At 42.2% G+C, this 21,143-nt stretch overlaps 2 protein-coding genes across 6 annotated transcripts in view; both read right to left on the bottom strand.

Annotated features, from left to right (window-relative positions):
* Positions 1–2,182: 2,182 nt before the first annotated feature.
* Positions 2,183–21,143, bottom strand: part of LOC132122909 (trafficking protein particle complex subunit 6b-like) — a 104,364-nt gene continuing 85,403 nt past the window's right edge. The window contains exons 1-7 of one of the 4 annotated variants that reach the window (XM_059533407.1): positions 5,474–5,625; positions 3,319–3,410; positions 3,125–3,192; positions 2,894–3,011; positions 2,721–2,804; positions 2,506–2,599; positions 2,183–2,322 (exon numbers count right to left, since the gene is read on the bottom strand). In XM_059533407.1, the coding sequence (XP_059389390.1) occupies positions 2,291–2,322; positions 2,506–2,599; positions 2,721–2,804; positions 2,894–3,011; positions 3,125–3,192; positions 3,319–3,408 (486 nt within the window). In that variant the 5' untranslated portion in view covers positions 3,409–3,410; positions 5,474–5,625 and the 3' untranslated portion in view covers positions 2,183–2,290. Of the gene's footprint in view, positions 2,323–2,505; positions 2,600–2,720; positions 2,805–2,893; positions 3,012–3,124; positions 3,193–3,318; positions 3,411–5,473; positions 5,626–21,143 lie in introns of those variants that run through there. The other 3 variants (XM_059533409.1, XM_059533408.1, XM_059533410.1) reach the window with 3 other exon arrangements.
* LOC132122904 (uncharacterized) lies at positions 6,035–9,814 on the bottom strand. Of its 2 annotated transcripts, none has more exons than XM_059533400.1 (4): positions 9,563–9,814; positions 7,871–8,321; positions 7,120–7,386; positions 6,035–7,040 (listed from the first exon to the last, which is right to left on the bottom strand). In XM_059533400.1, exons 2-4 carry the CDS (start codon positions 8,280–8,282, stop codon positions 6,568–6,570), a joined length of 1,152 nt encoding a protein of 383 aa, XP_059389383.1. In that variant the 5' UTR covers positions 8,283–8,321; positions 9,563–9,814; the 3' UTR covers positions 6,035–6,567. The 2 variants fall into 2 exon arrangements, with proteins under 2 accessions (XP_059389383.1, XP_059389384.1); XM_059533401.1 differs by having other exon boundaries at positions 6,035–7,037; positions 9,563–9,810.

Raw genomic sequence — 21,143 nt, 5'->3', positions numbered from 1 at the left:
TAAGGTTTCTGTGCCAAAATAATAATAATAATTTAGTACTTTAGGGCAGTGCCAAGAAACAAAATACACTGTCAGATAAATGCATGCATTTTGATTGTTAAATTGCATTTTAAGTATTTGTATTCTGAACAAAAATGTACTTATTTACTATAATTATGTCTGTGTGTGTGTGTGTGTGTGTGTGTGTGTAGTATATGCATATAGTAAATAAGTAAATAATTGTTCAGAATGCAAATAAATATTTTAAATGCAATTACTACAATATAACAATGAAAATGCATATATATGAGAAAAACTGCACCAGCTAGTAAAACAAAGCTTAAGTTAACGAAAGCACAAGCTGCAGAGAGTTTTCAGGCTAATTTAAGGGCAATAAGCTTGTACAAGGTCATTCAAATGAAACTTTCATGATCAAATAGTGTGTTTTTGTGTGCTTTCATGACATGTGTCTGATTGACAAAGGTTGCCCTCTTCTGGTGAAATCAAGAATTTGTTTCTGCAAAACTTCACCATTTCTATTTTTCGGGGCTCTAGCGGTTTAAAAAAAGAACTGCACACATCCCGCGGAAGAATATTCTAACCGGAACTACTTCTCCAAGTTTACGTCTATGGCGAATCACGCAGGTATGTGTTACTCCGCAGCGGTGATGACTCAGGCTACAATAGTCCAAATATAATCACTTAACGCACTGATTTGGGATAAGACAAAAAAGGCGGTTTGGTAGATGAATTTATAATGTATTCGCTCATTCTATACACGTTTGAAAATTTTGAACAAGGAAAAAGTTGCTTTAAGACATATGCCTCAATTTATCCAACATACCCAAACCATAAACAAAAAAAGCTGTTTTTCCAGAATCCATTTTGTTTCCTGATGATTCTCAAAATATATATTTTTCCAAACAATAAATCAGATGTGTCAATACTAAAATTATGGCTTTAGATAACTGAGTAAACTACAGATATGAACGGTCCCAAATATAAATAAATAATTTAATTTCACAATAAAAAACAAACAAACAAACACCTACATTTTTTATTTTCTTATCCAGCCAAAGGACTATAAAAAAAGTGGACAAAAACTTAAGTGAGGTTGTGAGATTATGCAATATTCAAATGTTACGAAATGATCCAAAATGATCAGTGACAGCAATTTAGTCTTTAATAAGTTGTGTCGAGGTGGAATACGACATTCAGAATATTTCCAAACAGGTCCAGTCTCTGAATTTAAGTGATATGGAGGAAAAAACTGTGAAAAATGTACCTTGAAACTGCTAACAGCATTCAGGGGCGGCCTTAAGCATCTGGGGGCCCGTTTCAATAACTAATATGGGGCCCTGCCCACATAAAATGTAAACATAATAGAGCAGAAAAAGCAAGGATTCCTGTTGGTTTGCATCATATTATTTTATTACTCGCACTTTCAGCTTCATTAAAAGGCAGCTTTATACAAACTATATACAATACAGCGTTTTACGTTGGAATAAGCCTCGCCCTTTCACGCAGGGCAACATCACTGCTTATTTGATTTGCGCAGTAGCTATATTTTCAGCTGTCTGGGCTGACTTAAAAAAAAAAAAAAACAGCTCAAACATCCCCTCAACTTGCCGTATTACGGAGCCCGGGAAGTCACCTGTGTAAGTAAAATGATTCAAAAAAAGACAAAATACTGACATTTACAATGCACATTATTAGCTTATCTTTTATTATTAATAGTAAAATTCGGTTCCCGTGGCGTCTGTCGTTACTATGCACCATGCGCTCTCCACAACGACAGAGAAGTTTTAATAGCTAATGGATTTCCACCACCGAAAAACGCTTTGCTGTAGCTCTGCTAGAAGATTTATTTAGAAAAAACACCCGTAGTTTGGGTGCACCCCCATCCTTCATGTTGACTTGTTGCGCCTGGAAAAAAATGAGCGCGTCGCTTCAATTATTTGAAATAATGAACTTGAGCGTGCAAAAGACGCGATATTGAACGGCCCTCGAGCTACCTCCAATCAGGTCACGAGCTACTCTCGCGAGCGACGTGTTGGAGACCACTTTAGACATTATGTCGGAAAATCAATATCCTAGGGAGAAAATGAATGGGATTTTCCTGTTCTGTTGGAGGCCCCCTTGGAGGGCGGGGCCCGTTTCAATTGAAACGGGTGAAACATAGGTAAGGCCGCCTCTGACAGCATTATATCAAAAATAATGTTGTAAACATTTAAAATCTAGCTCCATGTAATTCACATTCATAATGTTTTAACTGAAGATCCATTGTTGGTCAGAGCTTGTTTAGTCCATCCTAGAGTTTCTGAACTACAACCTGGAATTTGCCTATAGAAAAAGAAAAAAAAGGTCAAATCACACTTTACCTTTATGTATATGTTTGCCATTAATGCCCCAAATATTTTGAATATCATGTAGCAAAAAAAAAGAGTAGACTAATTTAATTTATTAATAAACTGATTATATGTATATCAGTTAGTTAGCGATAAGAGCTAAATGGCATAAACTTACATGATGGCATTAAAGAAAGCTCTGCAGTGACGACGCTCTCCAAGCCCAGATTCGACAGAGCTCCTCGAATCAACCCACAGGAAAAGGCCAAGTACTGCAGAGATTAAACATATTAAGATATACTAATATTTCATTTATCATGGTATAAAAACAATATAGGTAAAATACATTTCAGAAAATTATATAATACGAATCAACTTAAATATCACTCTTACTTTAGGGGCCTCTTCAAGGTATTGCTTTCCACTGGAAAATTGAGTCAGTAGTGCAAATTTATTATCCTGTAAAACATACGTGCCCTAGAGCAAAGCCAGAAAGAAGAACTGACAATAACGCTGAATTCTGCAAGTGCACTGCCACTGATTAAACAAAAACTGAACTTTCAGACCTGATGGTTCGTCCTCAAGTTGTCGATTTGTTTTTTGAAGATGGTGCTCCAGAGGTCTTTACACAGGAACTTCATTATGTCCAAGTCATCTTTGAAAGTGGGGCAGTCTTTTGTAAACCTTCTCAAAAGCATATGCAAAATCGGGTCATCGTTAGGTTTATAAACTCTGGATACTTACAAAAAAAATACAAACTTTTTTAATTTAGGAAATCTGTAAATAAATATGAATACCTTTCAATCAGTCCTTGTCCAACTCTGAAGCCCATCAACTCTAGAGTAGAGACACACGTCACTCTCTCCTTCAGAAAGCACATCAGAAAATGATGTACATGGAAAAGAGAGGGAGAAAAAAAAGCTATGATGAAACATAATTAATGCATGGAAAAAGATACAAATTAATATATCTGGACAATTGAAGACGGTACCTTGTCAATGTCCTCCCGAGTCGCCTGTTCCTTGTACACGTGAGCAACAATCTCCATGTGGAGGAATCCAAACAGAGCGTCATCTGGCATATCTGAAAGAGAACATCCCAGGAAAGTTCCTCAAACTTATGGAAAATTACCATTTCTGTGTTTAACCCATTCAGGCCTGCAGACAAAATAAAGTGGCTCTTCCTCTCTCTCTTTTTTTGCACTAGTGAATATTTAGAAGTGACTACATGTGTTTTGCAAACATTTGGCATATAAATATGCTACCTGAGAAAGAGATTTTGGCAACTTGTTGTGTAATGTGTCACGTGGTGATGTTAAATTCAACCGTCTAATACAAAGGTTTTCAAGCTGGGGTCCGTGTAAATAAATCAATTTTAATAAATAAATAAACTAATAATCAGTACTAACAGTACTAATGAGCAGGAAAAAAAAAAATATATATATATATATATATATATATATATATACACACACACACACACACATTTATGGGTTTTTTTCTGGCTCATAAACCCGTTAATGAAATGGTTTCCAAATCATGTTTACGCATATTTACAATATATCACTGAATGCATTGGATCTTCATATGAATTAAAATATTTAGTCCAGGGGCGGCTGGCCAATAGAGGGCGCTAGGGCGCCGCCCCCCCATGAGCATATACCATAGACTGCAGTCAAATACATGTAAATACATAAATAAATCATATATAAAATTATCAATATTTGTGTGTTTGAGATAGTAAATGCAGCTAGTATATTTGAAAAATATTATAGAAATTCAAAATGTTTGTTTTTCTACACGTCCCGTCTAGATCTGTACACGTGATCAGCTCTGGGGCGCTGGAGAAAGCGCCCCAGAAAGGCGGGTCTTTGGAGCAGTTTAGCCAATTGCTGATTTTAGATATAAATGTTTGACATAAACTGTAGCCAATCAGCGAGCTAAAATCTAGTCAGCTTATGGGCGCTTCGCCTAGCGCCCCAAACTGCGCGCGGCCGCGAGGCGCGAGCAATGGGCGCGAGCCACTACTAAAGTATCGAGTTTATTATGTTTATTTACTGTACATTTTGTGGAACATTTGTTTGAAATCACTCAAAATTGTTGCAGGTAATAGTTGTATTTAATCAGCTAATTAATGACTAAGTATTTTGTTTGAGTTAAATTTCAAATGCAAATAGAAAGTTTGTGCAATATGTTTGTTTTTGTGCAAAATTGCCTCAACCTTTTAATATTGGCATTAAATAATTACTTTTCACAGAGCACTGGTATCCTGGGTGGTTATTAATTATAATAGGATTTTTTTATTTATATAGCCTTTCCAACAAAGTCGCTTTACAATATAGGCCTAGGTTAAGGAATTGAACTAAATAAACCTCAACATCAAAGATAGACATACCAAGGGCAGATATAAATATACAGAGTTCAGTTACAAAAGTTAGGTTAAAGATTCAAGCAAGTAACATAAACATTAATAATAAGGTAAAATTTAAAGATTCTGAGCTAAAGAGTAATATTCAGACAAAAAAAAAAGGTTTTGAAGGAGAAAAGGGTGAATGCTTGACAGACGTCTTGAGCAAAAGCATTCCACAACCTGGGAGCCACAATGCTATAAGACCTGGTGTCCCATGGTTACCAAGGCCAAGCTATTTAAAATAACCGAATATGACAGCCCCACCTAACATAATTTTCACCAGCCGCCACTGATTTAGTCTATCTTTTGAGTACCGTGGAATCTAAAACACTGAAACCCCTCGCCTAATATACAATACATAAATCTATCTGTCCTAAATATTCTTGCGTATTAGTTCTCCTTGGACATTTTTGTATTGTTTTGTATATTTATACACGAGAACTTAACAGAAGCGGTGTAATATTGTGTCTTCAGTATGTTGTTGATGTGCATTAAATGTCAAAACCGACGCCTGCAAGCTTGATGCTAAAAGTCTTTTCCAATTGGAACTTTATATTAAAATATTAATGTGATCCGTAAAACTACAATCCCTAGGTAGACATTGTCTGTGTGTTTAAAGTGAAGACAGCCGCTCAGCTAATGTTAGCGCAGCTCCAGCGATAGAGCTGGAACCTGCTCAGTCTGTTAATGTTAAATATGCTATGGCATTAGCATAAACACACATTTAAATCACTTACTCCTTGCACGTATCTTCAGGCATGCAATAAAAATACATTTATATAGAACCAAACACACAAAACCGTCTTGTTTTTAGTATTGCGCTGATGCTCACAAGGAATACTGCCCCCTGCTGTTATGGAGTTTAACGACCGCAGATTTCTTCTCTGACCCAAACGACTGTAAAGTTCATTTGAGAGTTTATTGTGATATTTCACAATATTACAGTTTTACTGTATTTTTAATCAAATTAGCATCTCGTGAGCACAAGAGCCTTATTTTATATAATTAAAACATCTAACTGACCCCATATAGTTCGGATATTGTCACGATTTCAAAAAACCTGTGTAAAGTGTTTGCCCTACCTAAGTATGATCACATGTTAAAAGGACCTTTTTTTTTCTTCCACTTGAGTATGTTGAGCATTTTATGACTTCTGAGTTAAATTTTGACACAATACCCATAGCTTAACATAAATGTAATTTCTTAAAACCCTGTATGTGCACTAGTAAGATTGCTGGAGTAATTAGTGTTACATCCCAACCCTAAATGATTGCATGTCAAAAATACTATGACACATATCAGTGAAATATTACTTTATAATAAGAGGCAAGCAGTTATTGAAATTAACAGACTTATAAATTCATACTTAACCACATATTAGTTCAGATTAGATGATGAAATTCATGATAACACACCTTCATTTGTTAAAATCAGCCTTAAAGTGTGACCCAAACCTAATTGGAAGGAACTGATATTTTACACAACTTTAGGCTTCCCAGTGACCTACTTTTTTTCAGATAATGCAAGATTACAGACATAAAGCTACCTTGGTCCGAACTGCAATTTTGAAAGCGTCACTGTTAAGTTACTTACCATCTAAGATTCACATCGAGTGTTAGTTCGCAAACAAACCAAAGCAAATAAATAATGAGTCTATTGTTCTATTTCTGAAAAGTGTTACTGATTAAAACATCAGAGCAACGAATACTTTCCTATGAAACTGAAAAACGCATATGTTGATGTTTCGGATCAGGCCGCCTCCTGAAACATCTACAGAACAAAAGACTTTTGTTGTTCCTACTGAATGTGTAACGTCCCGAACAAGCAGCACTCAATCGTGCTTACACAATCCATTCTGCACAACAGCGTTCTTGGTTGAGGGCGAAATCCCCAAAGAAGGTGGGCTAGAGGTGTTTACTTCGCACCCTTCCAGGGTTTGAGGAGTCTCAGTGTCACTGCCCGACTCAGAAGGTGACCTCTTGTGGACTTCCAAGAGAGAGACCTTCCAAGGAGCATCTGCTGGTTCGCTTTTGGGCTTGAGGAACATGGGATGTCGCTCAAAAGTCTGCGTTTGAGCTTCGTGCACACTTGGACTGGCTGAAGAGTCCGTGTCCAGGGTCTCAAGCTTGGATTGGTGGTTCCTGGTGAAATTGGATAGCTGCTCCAAGACCTGGATCTGGCGATCCATCATTCCCAGCATGCTGCAGTGGAAGGCTCTCTGCTCGGCCAGCTGTTCTCCAAGCCGGTGGTTCAGGATGGTGAGCTGCTGGAGGATGAGGCTGCTGGTCTCTTCAGACGTTCCTGCTGGGATAAAACAAGAAGAACTGTGACTCCTGAGCTGCTTTTGGTTGTTGTACCAGACAGAACTGAACCAGTACGTCACCTGGGAAATCACTGTGGCTGCAGTCAACGGCGTCTCTTGTACTTTCTGTGCTGTTGGGAGTGCATAGGGATGGTGGCTCGGTCTTCACTGCATAGAGGTATTCTCCTGACAAGCCCAGGGTCATAACTTCATCTGGTCCTACAGGCCAGCTCGGCGGCTCAGGACCAGCCACGTCATCTGGATTCAGACTGTCGTCAACATCAGGTTCAAGTTTAGAAGACATGCTCTCAGGCTCAGATTTAGGGAGTAAGCCTTCAAGCCAAGGACCTGGAAGAGGAAGAGGAGATCAACAGGACAAAACCTCATCTCGTACAGTGATCACAATTCAATTGGACTTGCATTATAAGGAATGAATCTAGAGGAAATCTTGATGACATTGACCAAAAATAAGTTATTCAACCAATCAGTTCAAAACCAGTTTGACTTTTTTCTTCTGTGTTCCCTAGAATTAGGCTACAAAGACACACTATATTAAAATACAAGTGAATGAAATGAGATTTGAGGGCTGTGGTGGAGGATATCAGTGAATAACTAAAACGCACAACTTCAGAAGATTGGAGTTGAATGAAGCAATGTCAGCAATCAGCTTCTCATTCTAACCTTTCAGTTGGGGCTCCACAGAAGAAAGTCATACAGGTTTGGAATGAGGGTGAGTATGTCTATTTGAATTTTAAGATGATCTACTCTTTTAATACAGTGCATACAGACAAATAACTTCAAGTCATGCAAAAAAGCCAATGGGAAGCAGTACTGTCTGCATGGTCTTCCAGGTCCACGAGTGACCGTCCTAGCAGGGCGTGAGCATCTGTAAGGTCGTCCTCCCTGCCTCCCGTCTTCGGTCTGCGCACCAACATGTGATCCAGCATATGGAAGTATCGGAAAGACTCGACGGCAGAGAGGCGAGCGGCTGGACTTCGGTAGCTGGCCAGTTTGATCTTACGGTACTTGTGTTTGAGGCTCTTCCAGCGGTTTCGGATCTGGGTAACAGTGAAGTGGATTCCCCGCTTTGCCAGACTCAGCCTGAGGCGTCGGAAGAGGGATTCGTTGCGCTGACGCTTCTTATCCAGCTCGTGGACCAGACCCATCTGTTCTATGAGGGCCAGCATGGCAAACGTGTCCGGTTCAGTCCACCACTTGTTGGGCTTCTTCTCGTTGAGGTTCATGGTCTCCTCCCTGCTTGAGGCCCCTAAACATGCAACCCACTTCAGAAAGAAGGAAGATTAAAGAAATCATTTAGATGATCTGACACTTATTACTAATTTTAAATGCATTTAAAAATCATTACTGTAATTATAACAGTGAGAATTCAAAACAAGTAAACATTATGATGTAAAATTCTTTTTACGATGTACAATATATGGGGCTGTTCACATCAAACAAATTTCTGCATTGCACTGCACTGCTTTTCCATAGTTTCCTAACATATTTTGAACACATACTTTTTTTTTTTTTTATACTGCCATGTGTTTCGCATTTTTAAATATAAAAACACATTCTGTGTGATTGACCCGTTTTTGTCAGTTGGCCAATCAGAGCACGCTGCGCTTGTCAGAAGGAGCAACCTTGTAGAAAACTATGCATTTGAGAGAGCCGGGGCATGGAGGACCTACAATAATGTACAGTATTTTAAAAAATAATGTGTTTTTTTTTTAACATTAAAGCATGTCAACATATTCAGTTACACCAAAAACACACACACACACACACACACAAATCTTAAAAAAAAGCATAATTTGACTGTAATATTAAAGTGTAGGGACTTAATTACGTGATTCATGGGAGAGGTCGTTCCCTGTTATCTCGTTATGCACAATTTCTCAGCGGCAGCTCTCTAATTTATGGATTTTCTGCATAGCATTATGGGTAATTAAAAAATTAATCTGTTAAACATGATTATTTAAAAAAAATAATAAGTTGAAATAATGTGAATGGATGGCTTCTGAGCTAACAACAGGTCTATTTTTAAAGGTTTATAAATTTTTACTTCTGGACACAGATGTTTCATTTTTGTCCCGCCGTCAACTCAGCACACAAATCATCAGAGAAGAGATGGTGCTGGGAGTTAGTGTTTTCTGATTTAAGATTATATACATGAATTTAATAAGAATAATAATAAATATAATTTATAATAATCACTGCAATATATTAAAATAGTTGTCTATTTTTATTTTATATTAAATAAAATTAAAACTTTATATTTATTTAGATATTTAATTTCATTTATATGTTAAATTGTATCATAAAACGGTTCTCAATCATAACTTTTTAAGAAAATACACCAAAGAGAAGCATTATTGACTAGTAATCTGACATTTGTACAACAACGCAAATCACGATTATACATATATGCATTATGAGGCCTAGTAATTATTCAGTCAATTGACATTCAGTATAAACCTCAACACCATAAGCATAAAGCGTTCACAGATAACACGGATCAAACCTGTTAAGTTGTAACGTTAGGCCTCCTGCACATACTGTAGTGCAGCAGGGATTCATCGAAATCGCCTCCGCATCGGCCGAAACGCGCTGAATTCGCCAGATGACAGACTGCGAAAAACATGTAGGTGGTTCTTGATTGTGAAAGGTTTTGAATGTTATCAAGGCACTGAGAACATCTGTTTACTTCATACTCAGTCCTTTCCCTCTTGATTTCTCATAGAAATAAATCGAGCGGATAGAACGGCCGTTAGCATGAGACATGGACCCAACACAGGCAGAGATTAACGGGCCGAATTGACGTATCAAATTGAGAAACGATGGGTGTAAAATTATTATGACTGTTAACTTTGTGTTATAAATTTTAACAGAATGTAAGCATCGCACGTTTCGTTTATCTAGTGTAAATAATTGTTCCACGGCGTTATTGAAAATGGTAATGTAGACGGCGTTGTCACGTGATGAGCGTTACTTTTCACAGCGCTGATGAGGATGGGCCAATGACAGTTGTTTGCGATTACTTGTTTTGGATTGTTTGTAAATTAATCGTAAAGGGATTACTATTGCGGATTTATGTTTGGTTTATCATGTAGGACTGTGGACTGAATGTAAATTTTATTATTGTTCATTTAGGTGCACAAATGGCCACCGTGAGACAAAACAAACTCTGAGATTTGGCTGTAGCTCAATGATTGAGTCGTCTTATTGGGCCACCAAGCGCCCCCTGGTAGAAGAATACACATTTATAACAGAAAAGGTAACATTTGCTGCCTAGTGCGATTTCTGCCTCCGCTTGTGGTGGAATAGCATTAGATAAAGACATCTTTACTGCCACATGGTGTATCGGAGTACCTAGTGTTGCTTCTCATAGGATTGTTGAATAAGGTGTACACATTATAATATATAGTAACATTATAATAATGTGCAGACTTAAAAGTAATCAAAGTAAAATGTAGAAAATAGGCAAAATTAGAAAAATATTCAATTCCCATCGACAGTCAATGGAGAATTACTACACACCTAGTATTACTATTCACACCAGTAGTGGGGTTGGTTGTAACAATGGAAATCTGTTTTTTTTTTTTTTTTACAATAACGCTGTGATTATGTAGTACACATCCAAGTGAGTAGACAAATGTGGCTACCGTTTATCAAAGATTGAAAGATCTAACACAAACAACCTGTTACTGATGCTCAAACAAAAAAGTTAATATAATATAATATAATATAATATAAATATAATATAAATATAATATCTGCCCCAGACTGCAACTAAAATAGTTATAGCCAAAAATAGGCAATTGATTTGTGAGTGTAATTTTTGCTGAAATCCCCACTGGTGACTTTGCAATTGCATGTTCTTTCCTGCTTGTTTTGCAATCAGATCTTTTGTAATGTTGACGTAATAAACTGAGATGATGCAAAACAAAGTTCTAGACTTTCACACAGTCCTTATCTCAACCGAACACCAGCGATGACGGCGCACCTGCTAAAAGCAGCCAAAGCCCCTTTCATGCAAAGTCTGTTCACTGGATGGCCATATTTGCAATGCCTCCTGACAGCTATTTCGACATTCAAGACCAATTGCAATCTAAATTAATGGGGGAATCCTGAAATCCCCAAAACTGCACACTGAACTCACAATTAAACATTACATTTTAAATAAATATTTCAAATCCAGCAAAAAAAATCTAAAATGAACTGCCCCATGGATGTTGTTTCTTATGCTAAAACAGCATTTCAATAGTTCACGCTTACATATAATTAGCTGAGGTATGGAATGCGTATTTGGCGTGCTGTCCGGGGAAGGGCTCCGAGCTCGGGAATGGCCCGAACCTAGAGTACCCCCCCCTTCCCCGTCTATTTATAAAGTGAACTTGAAGTGAGGAGATGGGGTGGAGGAGGGATGCTGATAAACCGTCAATGGATAGAGGTAAGTTAGCGATATTTATACTATGGGATTGATTACTTGATTATGGTCCACCTGTGTTGATTAGGCTAAGTATCTGACGCGCTCCTCCCGAATCTTATTAATAAAATTACATTTCAATAGTTCACGCTTACATATAATTAGCTGAGGTATGGAATGCGTATTTGGCGTGCTGTCCGGGGAAGGGCTCCGAGCTCGGGAATGGCCCGAACCTAGAGTACCCCCCAAAAAGCAAATATACAGGAGGACAGCCGCCAGTTTAGAGAATGCCCCCCCAAAAGCATAGAGTACTGGCGGGGGCTGATTTGGTTTCTGAGAAGTCGTCTCGTTGGCAGGTTGGAAGGGCCTACGTACTCCGGAGGGAGCGACTTGGGCGTTGGGAGAGTAGGCCCTACCGGCTGCAGCTAGTGAACTACGTGGTTGTTGGCGCCCGGTCGGTAGGGCTCGAGCCGATGCTCAACTGGAGCTTTTTGGCGTTGGAACGGTGAGCCCTACCGGCCGATGAGGAGGAGCAGTGTGGTTGTGGTGCCCGACCGGGAGGACCCGAGTTGCCTCGACCGGAATAGGTCACGGAGTCGGCGTACGGGCCCTACTGGCTGATAGCCCCTGCTATTCAGTGGGTGAAGGGCCTAGTGCTGACCGAGAGGGCCCATGAAGCCTCCGACAGGAGATTGAGACTCAGAATGACGGACGTCTGGGTCCTCTCGGTTTGGCAGATAAAAAGCTTTGGGCTGGCCGACAAGGAGGACTCTGGCGACATCTGATGGGAGATCCCGACTCACGGCATTAGATGGATGAGACTCACTTGCGGCCGGCAAGCATAGGCCCGCCCGGGAGAACTCTCGCCAGACGTCTGAAGGGAGCGCACGCATCAGACGGGTAAGCCTCGCCGGACGGGGAGAGTGGAAAGGAAAACCCGACTGGGAGGTCTCTCGCAGCATCCGATGGGGCATTAGACTCAGAACATCGAACGGGTAAGCCTCGCCAGGCGGGGTTAAAAGATGTGAGGGTAGCTGAGGGTAGCTGAGTTATTATTATTATTTATTTATTTTATTTTATTTTATTTTATTTTTTGATTTATTTATTTTTTTATTTTTTTATTTTATTTTTTTTTGCAGGATTTGGCGAGAGGACAAGACTCGTAGCGTCGGACGGTTAAGCCTCGCCTACCGTCAAATGGAAAGGGAAGTTGCGTGGCCGAGAGACTGTTACCGACGTCCGAAGGGAGAACACGCATCGAACGGGTAAGCCTCGCCGACCGTAGAGTGGAAACGTAAAGCAAGTCTGTCCAGGAGGCTCTCGCCAGCGTCCGAAGGGAGCACGCGCATCGAACGGGTAAGCCTCGCTGACCATAGAAAAGGAAAAGGTAAGGTTGTCTAACCGGGAGGCTCTCGCCGGCGTCCGAAGGGAGCACACGCATCGAACGGGTAAGCCTCTCCGGATAAACTGGCTTTAAATATAAAATACTATATTTAAAACTACTAGTTCATGTAGTCGGCACTATTGTCATCTCGCTTGTCCAGTGAAATTATTTTTCATAAGTATTTTTTATTTTATTTTATTTTATTTATTTATTTATTTTTTAAACTATAGTAGATTCCATTTAAAGTCCAACGATTTAACCCTAATATTGACGTAAACAAATGCCTTAAATATAAGGTATTCAAAAACCGGTAAGTTCATATATTTGGAGTGAGTTCGGTTGAAATGATGCCTTGGTCATACGCGCTCCGGACCACATGCCTCATGATGGGACCGACGCGCCGCTCCTGAGACCAGAATGAGATGCATTCTAATGTAACTGTGGCATTAAACTCCGTTAGTGAGAGCTCCATTAACAGGTAAATCCGATACGTGCCACATTTTAAAGTACGATGGAATACCTTATATCTGCAAACGATGCATGTCTATTTGTGGATGGAGACTTCTTTGCCACCTGCAGGCTCACGTCATCCTTTGAGATCACGGGCGAGCGTGAAGTGCAGGGCTGAGATGGGATAACGGAGCGGTTTAATAGCCGAATTATGGTAGGCCACCTGATAATTATAATAAAAAAAAAAAAAAAAAAAAAAAAACGTTGATTGGAGAATGGGCCTAATATCGTCTTGGCTATTGTCGATACATGATGCTGTCACCGCAACCTAGGATGCCTGGCATACCTAGTAGCGGAAATTATTATTATTATTATTTTTTTTTTTTGCGTGTGAACAGACGCTGCTGTGGCAGTGGGGAGATACGGGAAAGGCTCCTGCAGGAGCAGATACTGCTGCGGCAGTGAGGAGATATAGGAAAGGCTTCTGCGGGAGCAGACACTGCTGCGGCAGTGAGGAGGTATAGGAAAGGCTCCTGCGGGAGCAGACACTGCTGCGGCAGTGGAGAGATACGGGAAAGGCTCCTGCGGGAGCAGACACTGCTGCGGCAGTGAGGAGGTATAGGAAAGGCTCCTGCGGGAGCAGACACTGCTGCGGCAGTGGGGAGATACGGGAAAGGCTCCTGCGGGAGCAGACGCTGCTGCGGCAGTGATGAGGTACAGGTAAGGCTCCTGTGGGAGCAGTAACTGCTGCGGCAGTGAGGAGGTATAGGAAAGGCCCCTGCGGGAGCAGACACTGCTGCAGCAGTGAGGAGGTACGTGCAAGGCTACTTGCTTCGGCTGCTGTAGATGTTGGCTGTGGGAAGAGTAAAAAAAAAAAAGGTTAGTAACATTTGATGGGGCAAGCTAAAAATGAATGGGTAGCCTACTGTGTCACCAGCTCAGCAATTGGTTGCCTGATTTGACAGTTCCTCAAGCCTTGTCCACATTATTAGGTTCCTGTTGGAAAAGCATCTTTCCTCTCGTTTGGCCTCCGGGCTCTTTAGACGGTTTCCCGAGCGGATACGTTTGGAACGCTGTTTTCACGTTGTAGTATGGACTGTGGAAACAGAGGCCAAAATAAAGATGTTTCTGCTCATGATTCTTTCTGACTAGATCCATGATCAACATTTGTCCACGAGCTAACACTTCGATGTTTACCGTTCAGGAATAGGAATCGTTTTCCTGACATAATTACTTAATAACTGTCACTGAAATGATGTTTTATCGAAATATTGGTCAATTGGCTTTCAATTGATGCCGGGTTTTATCCAGATCAAGTAAGGGAGTGATGTTTAACGTGCTGTGAAAATGAACGATAATAAACTGGGGTTAGTAACATTTGATGGGGCAAGCTAAAAATGAATGGGTAGCCTACTGTGTCACCAGCTCAGCAATTGGTTGCCTGATTTGACAGTTCCTCAAGCCTTGTCCACATTATTAGGTTCCTGTTGGAAAAGCATCTTTCCTCTCGTTTGGCCTCCGGGCTCTTTAGACGGTTTCCCGAGCGGATACGTTTGGAACGCTGTTTTCACGTTGTAGTATGGACTGTGGAAACAGAGGCCAAAATAAAGATGTTTCTGCTCATGATTCTTTCTGACTAGATCCATGATCAACATTTGTCCACGAGCTAACACTTCGATGTTTACCGTTCAGGAATAGGAATCGTTTTCCTGACATAATTACTTAATAACTGTCACTGAAATGATGTTTTATCGAAATATTGGTCAATTGGCTTTCAATTGATGCCGGGTTTTATCCAGATCAAGTAAGGGAGTGATGTTTAACGTGCTGTGAAAATGAACGATAATAAACTGGGGCGGTTGGCGATGCTTGCAAGCAGATGGGTTAATGGCAGTTATGTGCTATTCGCTTCCAAGTGGTTTCTAAAGATGTTTACTTGCCAGTTTTTTCGTATTACGGTCCTTAAAGTCCCCGTGAAACGGAAGTTGCAAACGACTTTTCTCCAGTGTTGTGACGTATTTCCGAGAGAAACGGAATAATAAATGAGGAAAGTAGTGGGCGTGGCTTATTTTCCAACTAGCACCTGATTGGATCTAGATAAGTAGGTGTTTAATTCGAAAAATAGAGGCAGATCTAAATGCAAGTTTACAATCGGTTGTTGAGGATTACTCGCCACCTGAATCACCACAATTTAGTTTCAGCAGGAAAAGGAAGATGAGAACAGGAACACACCGAGGATCATTTACAAAAATGCACCTCCTTGCCATCTCTCCTTTCACACGCTGTCAATGCTCGCTACACACAGGCAGCCTGTCTACTGTCAGTGTCAGTTTGAGGGGCGTGGTTATGGATTAAGCAGACACCAAATTCCTCAAGCCTACATCATCAGTGAAGGTCCTCCAATGCAGGGGGGGGGGGGGGGGGGGGCATTTTCAGATTTTGATTAAAGAATATGAAGGCAGAATTTTTTTTTTTTTTTGTGTGTGGATTGGCTCGCATGGATGAATTGTTCAGCAAAAAACGATCAATTTAGGCAAACAAAGTAAATATAGTCAATTTTGATTTCATGTGGACTTTAAAAGGCGACAGTTATTTTACTCACACTTGCTATCCTGCGTTGAAACACTATAGCGGATGCGTTTTAGATGAATTTTGAGTGATCACACCTGTGAATGGTGAAATAGGTCCCTAAATGATTTGGTCCTACCAGAAAACTTGCATAGAAATTAAAATTTAAAATTAAATTAAGCATTTAGCAGAGACTCTTTTATCCAGAGACTGAGACTTTTCTCCTTCATGGAACTTATGTCTGTATCATTTCCGTGAGGTTTAAACGTGCGCGGTAAGGTGAATGTAATGCCTTTGCTTCGTGGTTAAGTGGCATCTTCGTCCGACGGAACGTTTGTATCTGTAGTCCAAATCTATGCGCAATCCACACTCCAGATCAGCAGGTGGTGGTAATGCACCTTTACGCTGGTTTGCCAAAACCGCTATAAAACACTAGCAGAAGAAGACGGAACTGCGTCATGACGTCGTTTAACAAACTTTTGCCGCGAACCTGCTTTTAGATGCAACACTTTGGATGCCAACTGCCGTAAAAATCCAATGAAGAAAAAGAAGAACCTGTTTTTAGCGTCTTCGCCTGAAAATGTATTGGTTAACGTCGCGCGGTCTGCGCCGCTAGAGGAAGCGGCCTCAAACTGCCACTCGGCCGGTACGCCGGGGTGAAAGGCTGGGCCGCGGTGAGAACTGGGGTTCGACCCGTGCTGGTTGGGTTCTTTCTGCTGCAATCCAGCGCTCGGGGAGGGCTCGGTCTTGGGCGGCACGATTGTTGTGTCGAGCAAGGCGAGCTCGGAGCTTGCACGGTCTATTGGCCACGACGTGTGGCTTGGCGAGGAGAGCAGCTGTCACGATGACGCTTAATGCTGCTCAACGGCCGTGTTTGGCTGGGTAGAAATGATCTCGGGTCAGAGAAAAGCAGCAGCAGGTCTTATAAATCCCCTGTGTAGCTCTCTTCGTTGGTACGAAAATTGGGTCTGTGTTAAGATGACGGACGAAGCGAACCATCATGCTGATAAACCGTCAATGGATAGAGGTAAGTTAGCGATATTTATACTATGGGATTGATTACTTGATTATGGTCCACCTGTGTTGATTAGGCTAAGTATCTGACGCGCTCCTCCCGAATCTTATTAATAAAATTACATTTAAAATAGACTTCCTGGCAACAAAGTAATGTGCATATGACAGTAGCTCAAAGATAATACAAGTCCTTTATTCAGTACTAGTAGTTATTTACTTTTATTGCATATCAGCATCCAAGGCTATCTTCATGGCAAAAACTGAGTTGCAATATTACATCACTTACACAAAAAAAACAAAACAAAAAAAACATGCAAATACTAATTACAGCAGTTAAAAGTTGTAAATTATATGATAAAAAAACTTTTCTGTTAAAATCTTACTAAACAAGTCTCTAGTCGTGTTCAGTTAAACACCTTTTCATTATTTGTATATAATAACATTATTAAAGATTAATTTAAAAAATGTTCAGCCTAATTTGTATTGTTACAATATTGGTATTATGTGTAAAAGAACAATGTTTATTCTTTTTCCAAAATACCCTGTTTGTTTCTCAGCAAAACTCTGCTGTATGATTCAAAACACAGCTGTTATGGTTATGTTCTGTTTTGGCTTTGTTTCTGCCTCCACATTTCCCTGAGTCCCATTTGTCTATTAGTTGCAATAGTTTTTGATTAATTAGCTCCACACTGTATCTGTTTCTCCCTGGTTACATTCCCAGTATTTAAAGCCTGTGTTCTCCAATATTCCTTTGTCTGCTGTTAATGTTGATTTGCTTTGTATGCTACGTGAGTGTCTGCCTGCCGTGTTTTTCCCCAAGTGAAGATTAAAGACTGTGTTTTGAGTTTACACCTGACTTTCCTCATCTCCTTGTTCCACCTCAGTAGCCGTTATGTAACAGCATTTTGAGAATGCAAAAAGTGTCTTTTTGTCATAACTTATTTCATTGTGTGTCATGTTGCTCACAAATAAAAGGGAACTGGTTTTGTGGTCCAGGGTTACAGTCATGACCAAAAATATCGCCACCCTCGGTAAATATGATCAAAGGCAGCTGTGAAAATTAATCTGTGTTGTTAATCCTTTTGATCTTTTATTTTTTTAAAAATCACAAAAATCTTACCTTTCATCGGATAATAAGAATTTAAAATGGGGGAAAATATCATTATGAAATGTTTTTTCCTCAAATGCACATTGAACACAATTATTGGCACCCCTAGAAATTCTTATAAGTAAAATATCTATGAAGTATATTTCCTTTCATGTTCACAATTTTGAGCACTCCAGGGTGATTATGAACATGAAATTATCCAGCAATGGTTCTCTTACGAGAGCTCTCTCGTACTGCGTCTTAGCTAAGACGCTACGGGGAAAGTCTCTTTTCACGAAATACTGAAGCAAAAAATTATCCTTAATTTTGTATTTTTGTAAAGCGCATTTGCAGCAGTACACAGCCATAGGCGAGACAGCTCGTTCGCTCATTGGCTTGTTCTGCGGCAACTGCACAGCCTATCGAGCGCAGGCTGATGCTTCGCGCCCTTCTTGCCACTTCCCGTCGAAACGGGTGTGGCCCAACCTATAAAAGGAGCTCGAAAAGGCTGACTCACCTGATTTTTCATCTCTTCAGCGAAGCTCACGCATCGCTGGATCACGGAGGAAGCAAGCGCCGTCTGAGAAAGCATATCAGCAGGACGAGCCATTCTGAAGCTGCTGGCATCGCCGCCTTCCACTACCGTTCCTGCTGCGCTATCCGGCGCCTATATCCTTTCAATTCTGTTATATCCAGCTGTTCTTTATGTGTGTGTGTTCGCCCTGCGACACACACTCGTAAAAGAGCTCGCGTCTTTTTTACGATGCCTTCCTGCGGCTCGTCAGAGCTACACTCAGCGAGGGAGACCGGTACGTCATCTGTGTCTCCTGCCTGGGTGAAGATCATGCAGCGCTCGCGCTCGCTGACGGCGGATGCCCCCCACTGCGAGCTGTTGCCATGGTGACTATGGGGACTCGCCTGGCCTTTTTCTCTGAGCCTGCATTCTCCGCTGCGCTGAGGCGCCGTAAAAGCATCGCTTCCAGCGGATTCCGGAACCGTCTTCAGCTCAACCGAGCTCGCCGGTTCGCCCTGCTTCACCGCACCCCCCTGCATCGCTTCCCGGTGGGCAGCGCCCGCCATTTGCCGGCACGTCGTCCGAGGAAGTCGATCTCAGGGCCGCGTCGGGGGAAGAGGACACGCGCTCTCTGCTAGCTTCGGGCAGTGAGGGCTGGGCGAGCTCCGAGGATCTCGCACCTTCTGCTCAGAAGCCCAGCAGACGAGCTGACATCGAGAAGGAGCCGGGGCGAATGCTCGCGTTGGCCGCGACGAGTCTCGGCCGCGAGTGGTTTGCACCAGCGCCCCCCCTCTCGTTCCCGGCTGGATGGTATTTCCCTTTCGGATGAGCGTACTTCTCAAAGCCCGCCTCATTTCTTCCTGAGCTTCACGAAGAAGTGGCGAAGGCTTGGAACGCTCCATATTCAGCGCGAACTCGTTCGTCTGTCTCACTAGCATTCTCCACACTGATGATGCTAAAAAACAGGAACTACCAGTCACTTCCGCCAGTGGAACAGGCGATAGCGACGCACCTTTGTCCGCCCTCTGCTGGACGGCGGCAAAAGCGGTGTTGCCATCTAAAGCCTGCTGTGTGACGCTGCGGCTGCACTACTCGCGATGGCTGCTTCATCGAAGCGCAGGTGTACGAGTTCCGCTGTGGCCGAGCTCTCACCCAAGCGCGCCGCTGTTTCAGTTCCAGCAATTGTGACTGTCTCAGTGTTTTCTGCAACGCGCAAGCCTGCACAGTTGCCCGCTAGCCTGCACACAAAAGCCGTTATCACAACAGCTTCAGCAACGCAGCTCGAGACCCCCGTTCTCTCTCTAGCGGCCGTCGCCCCACGCCGCGGGGACCGCGGCAGAGAATTACGTTGATTACGTTACCATCCTAGGAAAGCCATCTATGCATGCTGCATGACGCTGCGTCTGCACTACACACGATGGCTGCTTCATCGAAGCGCCGGTGTACGAGTTCCGCTGTGGCCGGGCCCTCACCTAAGCGCGCCGCTGTTTCAGTTCCAGAGATTGTGACAGTTTCAGCGTCTTTTGCAATGCGCAAGCCTGTACGGTTGCCCGCTTGCCTGCACACAAAAACCGTTATCACGGCTACCCAGATATTTCCCGAAAAAGGTGTAATTTCTGGTGTCCCGGCCACGGCCGATGGTGCTATAAATGTAGTGACGATGCCCACTGCTCAGTGCCCATCTCCACATATAAGCACAGCCCTTCACACAGGGCTCGCGCCCATAAAAGCGACTCAAGTCGATCACGCGCACTACATAGTAGACGTGCCCACCCCTCAGTGCCCACAATCACTATGTCACACGCGTCATGTGGTTTCTATAAAAACGAAACCTGTGCACGTTCGTCCGGCCACGGCCGATGGTGCTATAAATTTAGTGACGATGCCCACTCCTCAGTGCCCATCTCCACATGTAAGCACAGCCCTGCACATAGGGCTCGCGCCCATAAAAGCGACTCAAGTCGATCGCGCACACTGCATAGTAAGCGTGCCCACCCCTCAGTGCCCACAATTACTATGTCACACGCGTCACGTGGTTTCTGTAAAAACAAAACCCGTGCACGCTTGTCCGGCCACGGCCGATGGTGCTATAAATGCAGTGACGATGCCCACTCCTCAGTGCCCATCTCCACATGTAAGCACAGCCCTGCACACAGCGCCCCCGTTGCCCAGTCAACAGAGCGCGCTTCGCATCCAGCCCTTAGCCATTCATGCAGATGCATGGTCAGCGCTTCCAGGGGTTTCGGATTGGGTGCTAGGCATTATAAAGAGAGGCTACTCGCTACAGTTTTTTTGACGCCCTCCGCGCTTTTCAGCGCGCATCGAAACTATGGTCAAAACAGAAGTAGCACACATACTTCGGGCCGAAATATCAAAACTGTTGAGCAAAGGGGCTGTAGAGCCTGTGTCTCAAGCTCAAAGCGAGGGGGGGCTGTACAGCAGATACTTTCTGGTGCCCAAGAGAGACGGGGGTCTCAGGCCCATACTGGATCTAAGACAGCTGAACAAGGCATTGATGAAACGCAGTTTCAAAATGCTTACGACCAAGAAACTCCTCGCGCAGATTCGCAGAGGGGACTGGTTCATGTCAATAGATCTGAGGGACGCGTATTTTCAAATACAGATAGCGTCAAACCACAGGCGATATTTGAGATTCGCC

The sequence above is a fragment of the Carassius carassius genome, chromosome 41, assembly GCF_963082965.1.
Source record: "Carassius carassius chromosome 41, fCarCar2.1, whole genome shotgun sequence".
NCBI lineage: Eukaryota > Metazoa > Chordata > Actinopteri > Cypriniformes > Cyprinidae > Carassius > Carassius carassius.
Note: the sequence above shows the minus strand (reverse complement) of the source record. Positions and strands in the feature narration are given on the sequence as shown.

Bases quoted from the DNA above. Each gene is read 5' to 3' on its own strand.
- LOC132122904 (XM_059533400.1), bottom strand. From the start codon at position 8,282: ATGAACCTCAACGAGAAGAAGCCCAACAAGTGGTGGACTGAACCGGAC. The intron at 7,387-7,870 runs GTACTGCTTCCC...TTCCTCTTCCAG, and splicing joins CCTGGAAGACCATGCAGACA to GTCCTTGGCTTGAAGGCTTA. The intron at 7,041-7,119 runs GTGACGTACTGG...GTTTTATCCCAG, and splicing joins CAGCCACAGTGATTTCCCAG to CAGGAACGTCTGAAGAGACC.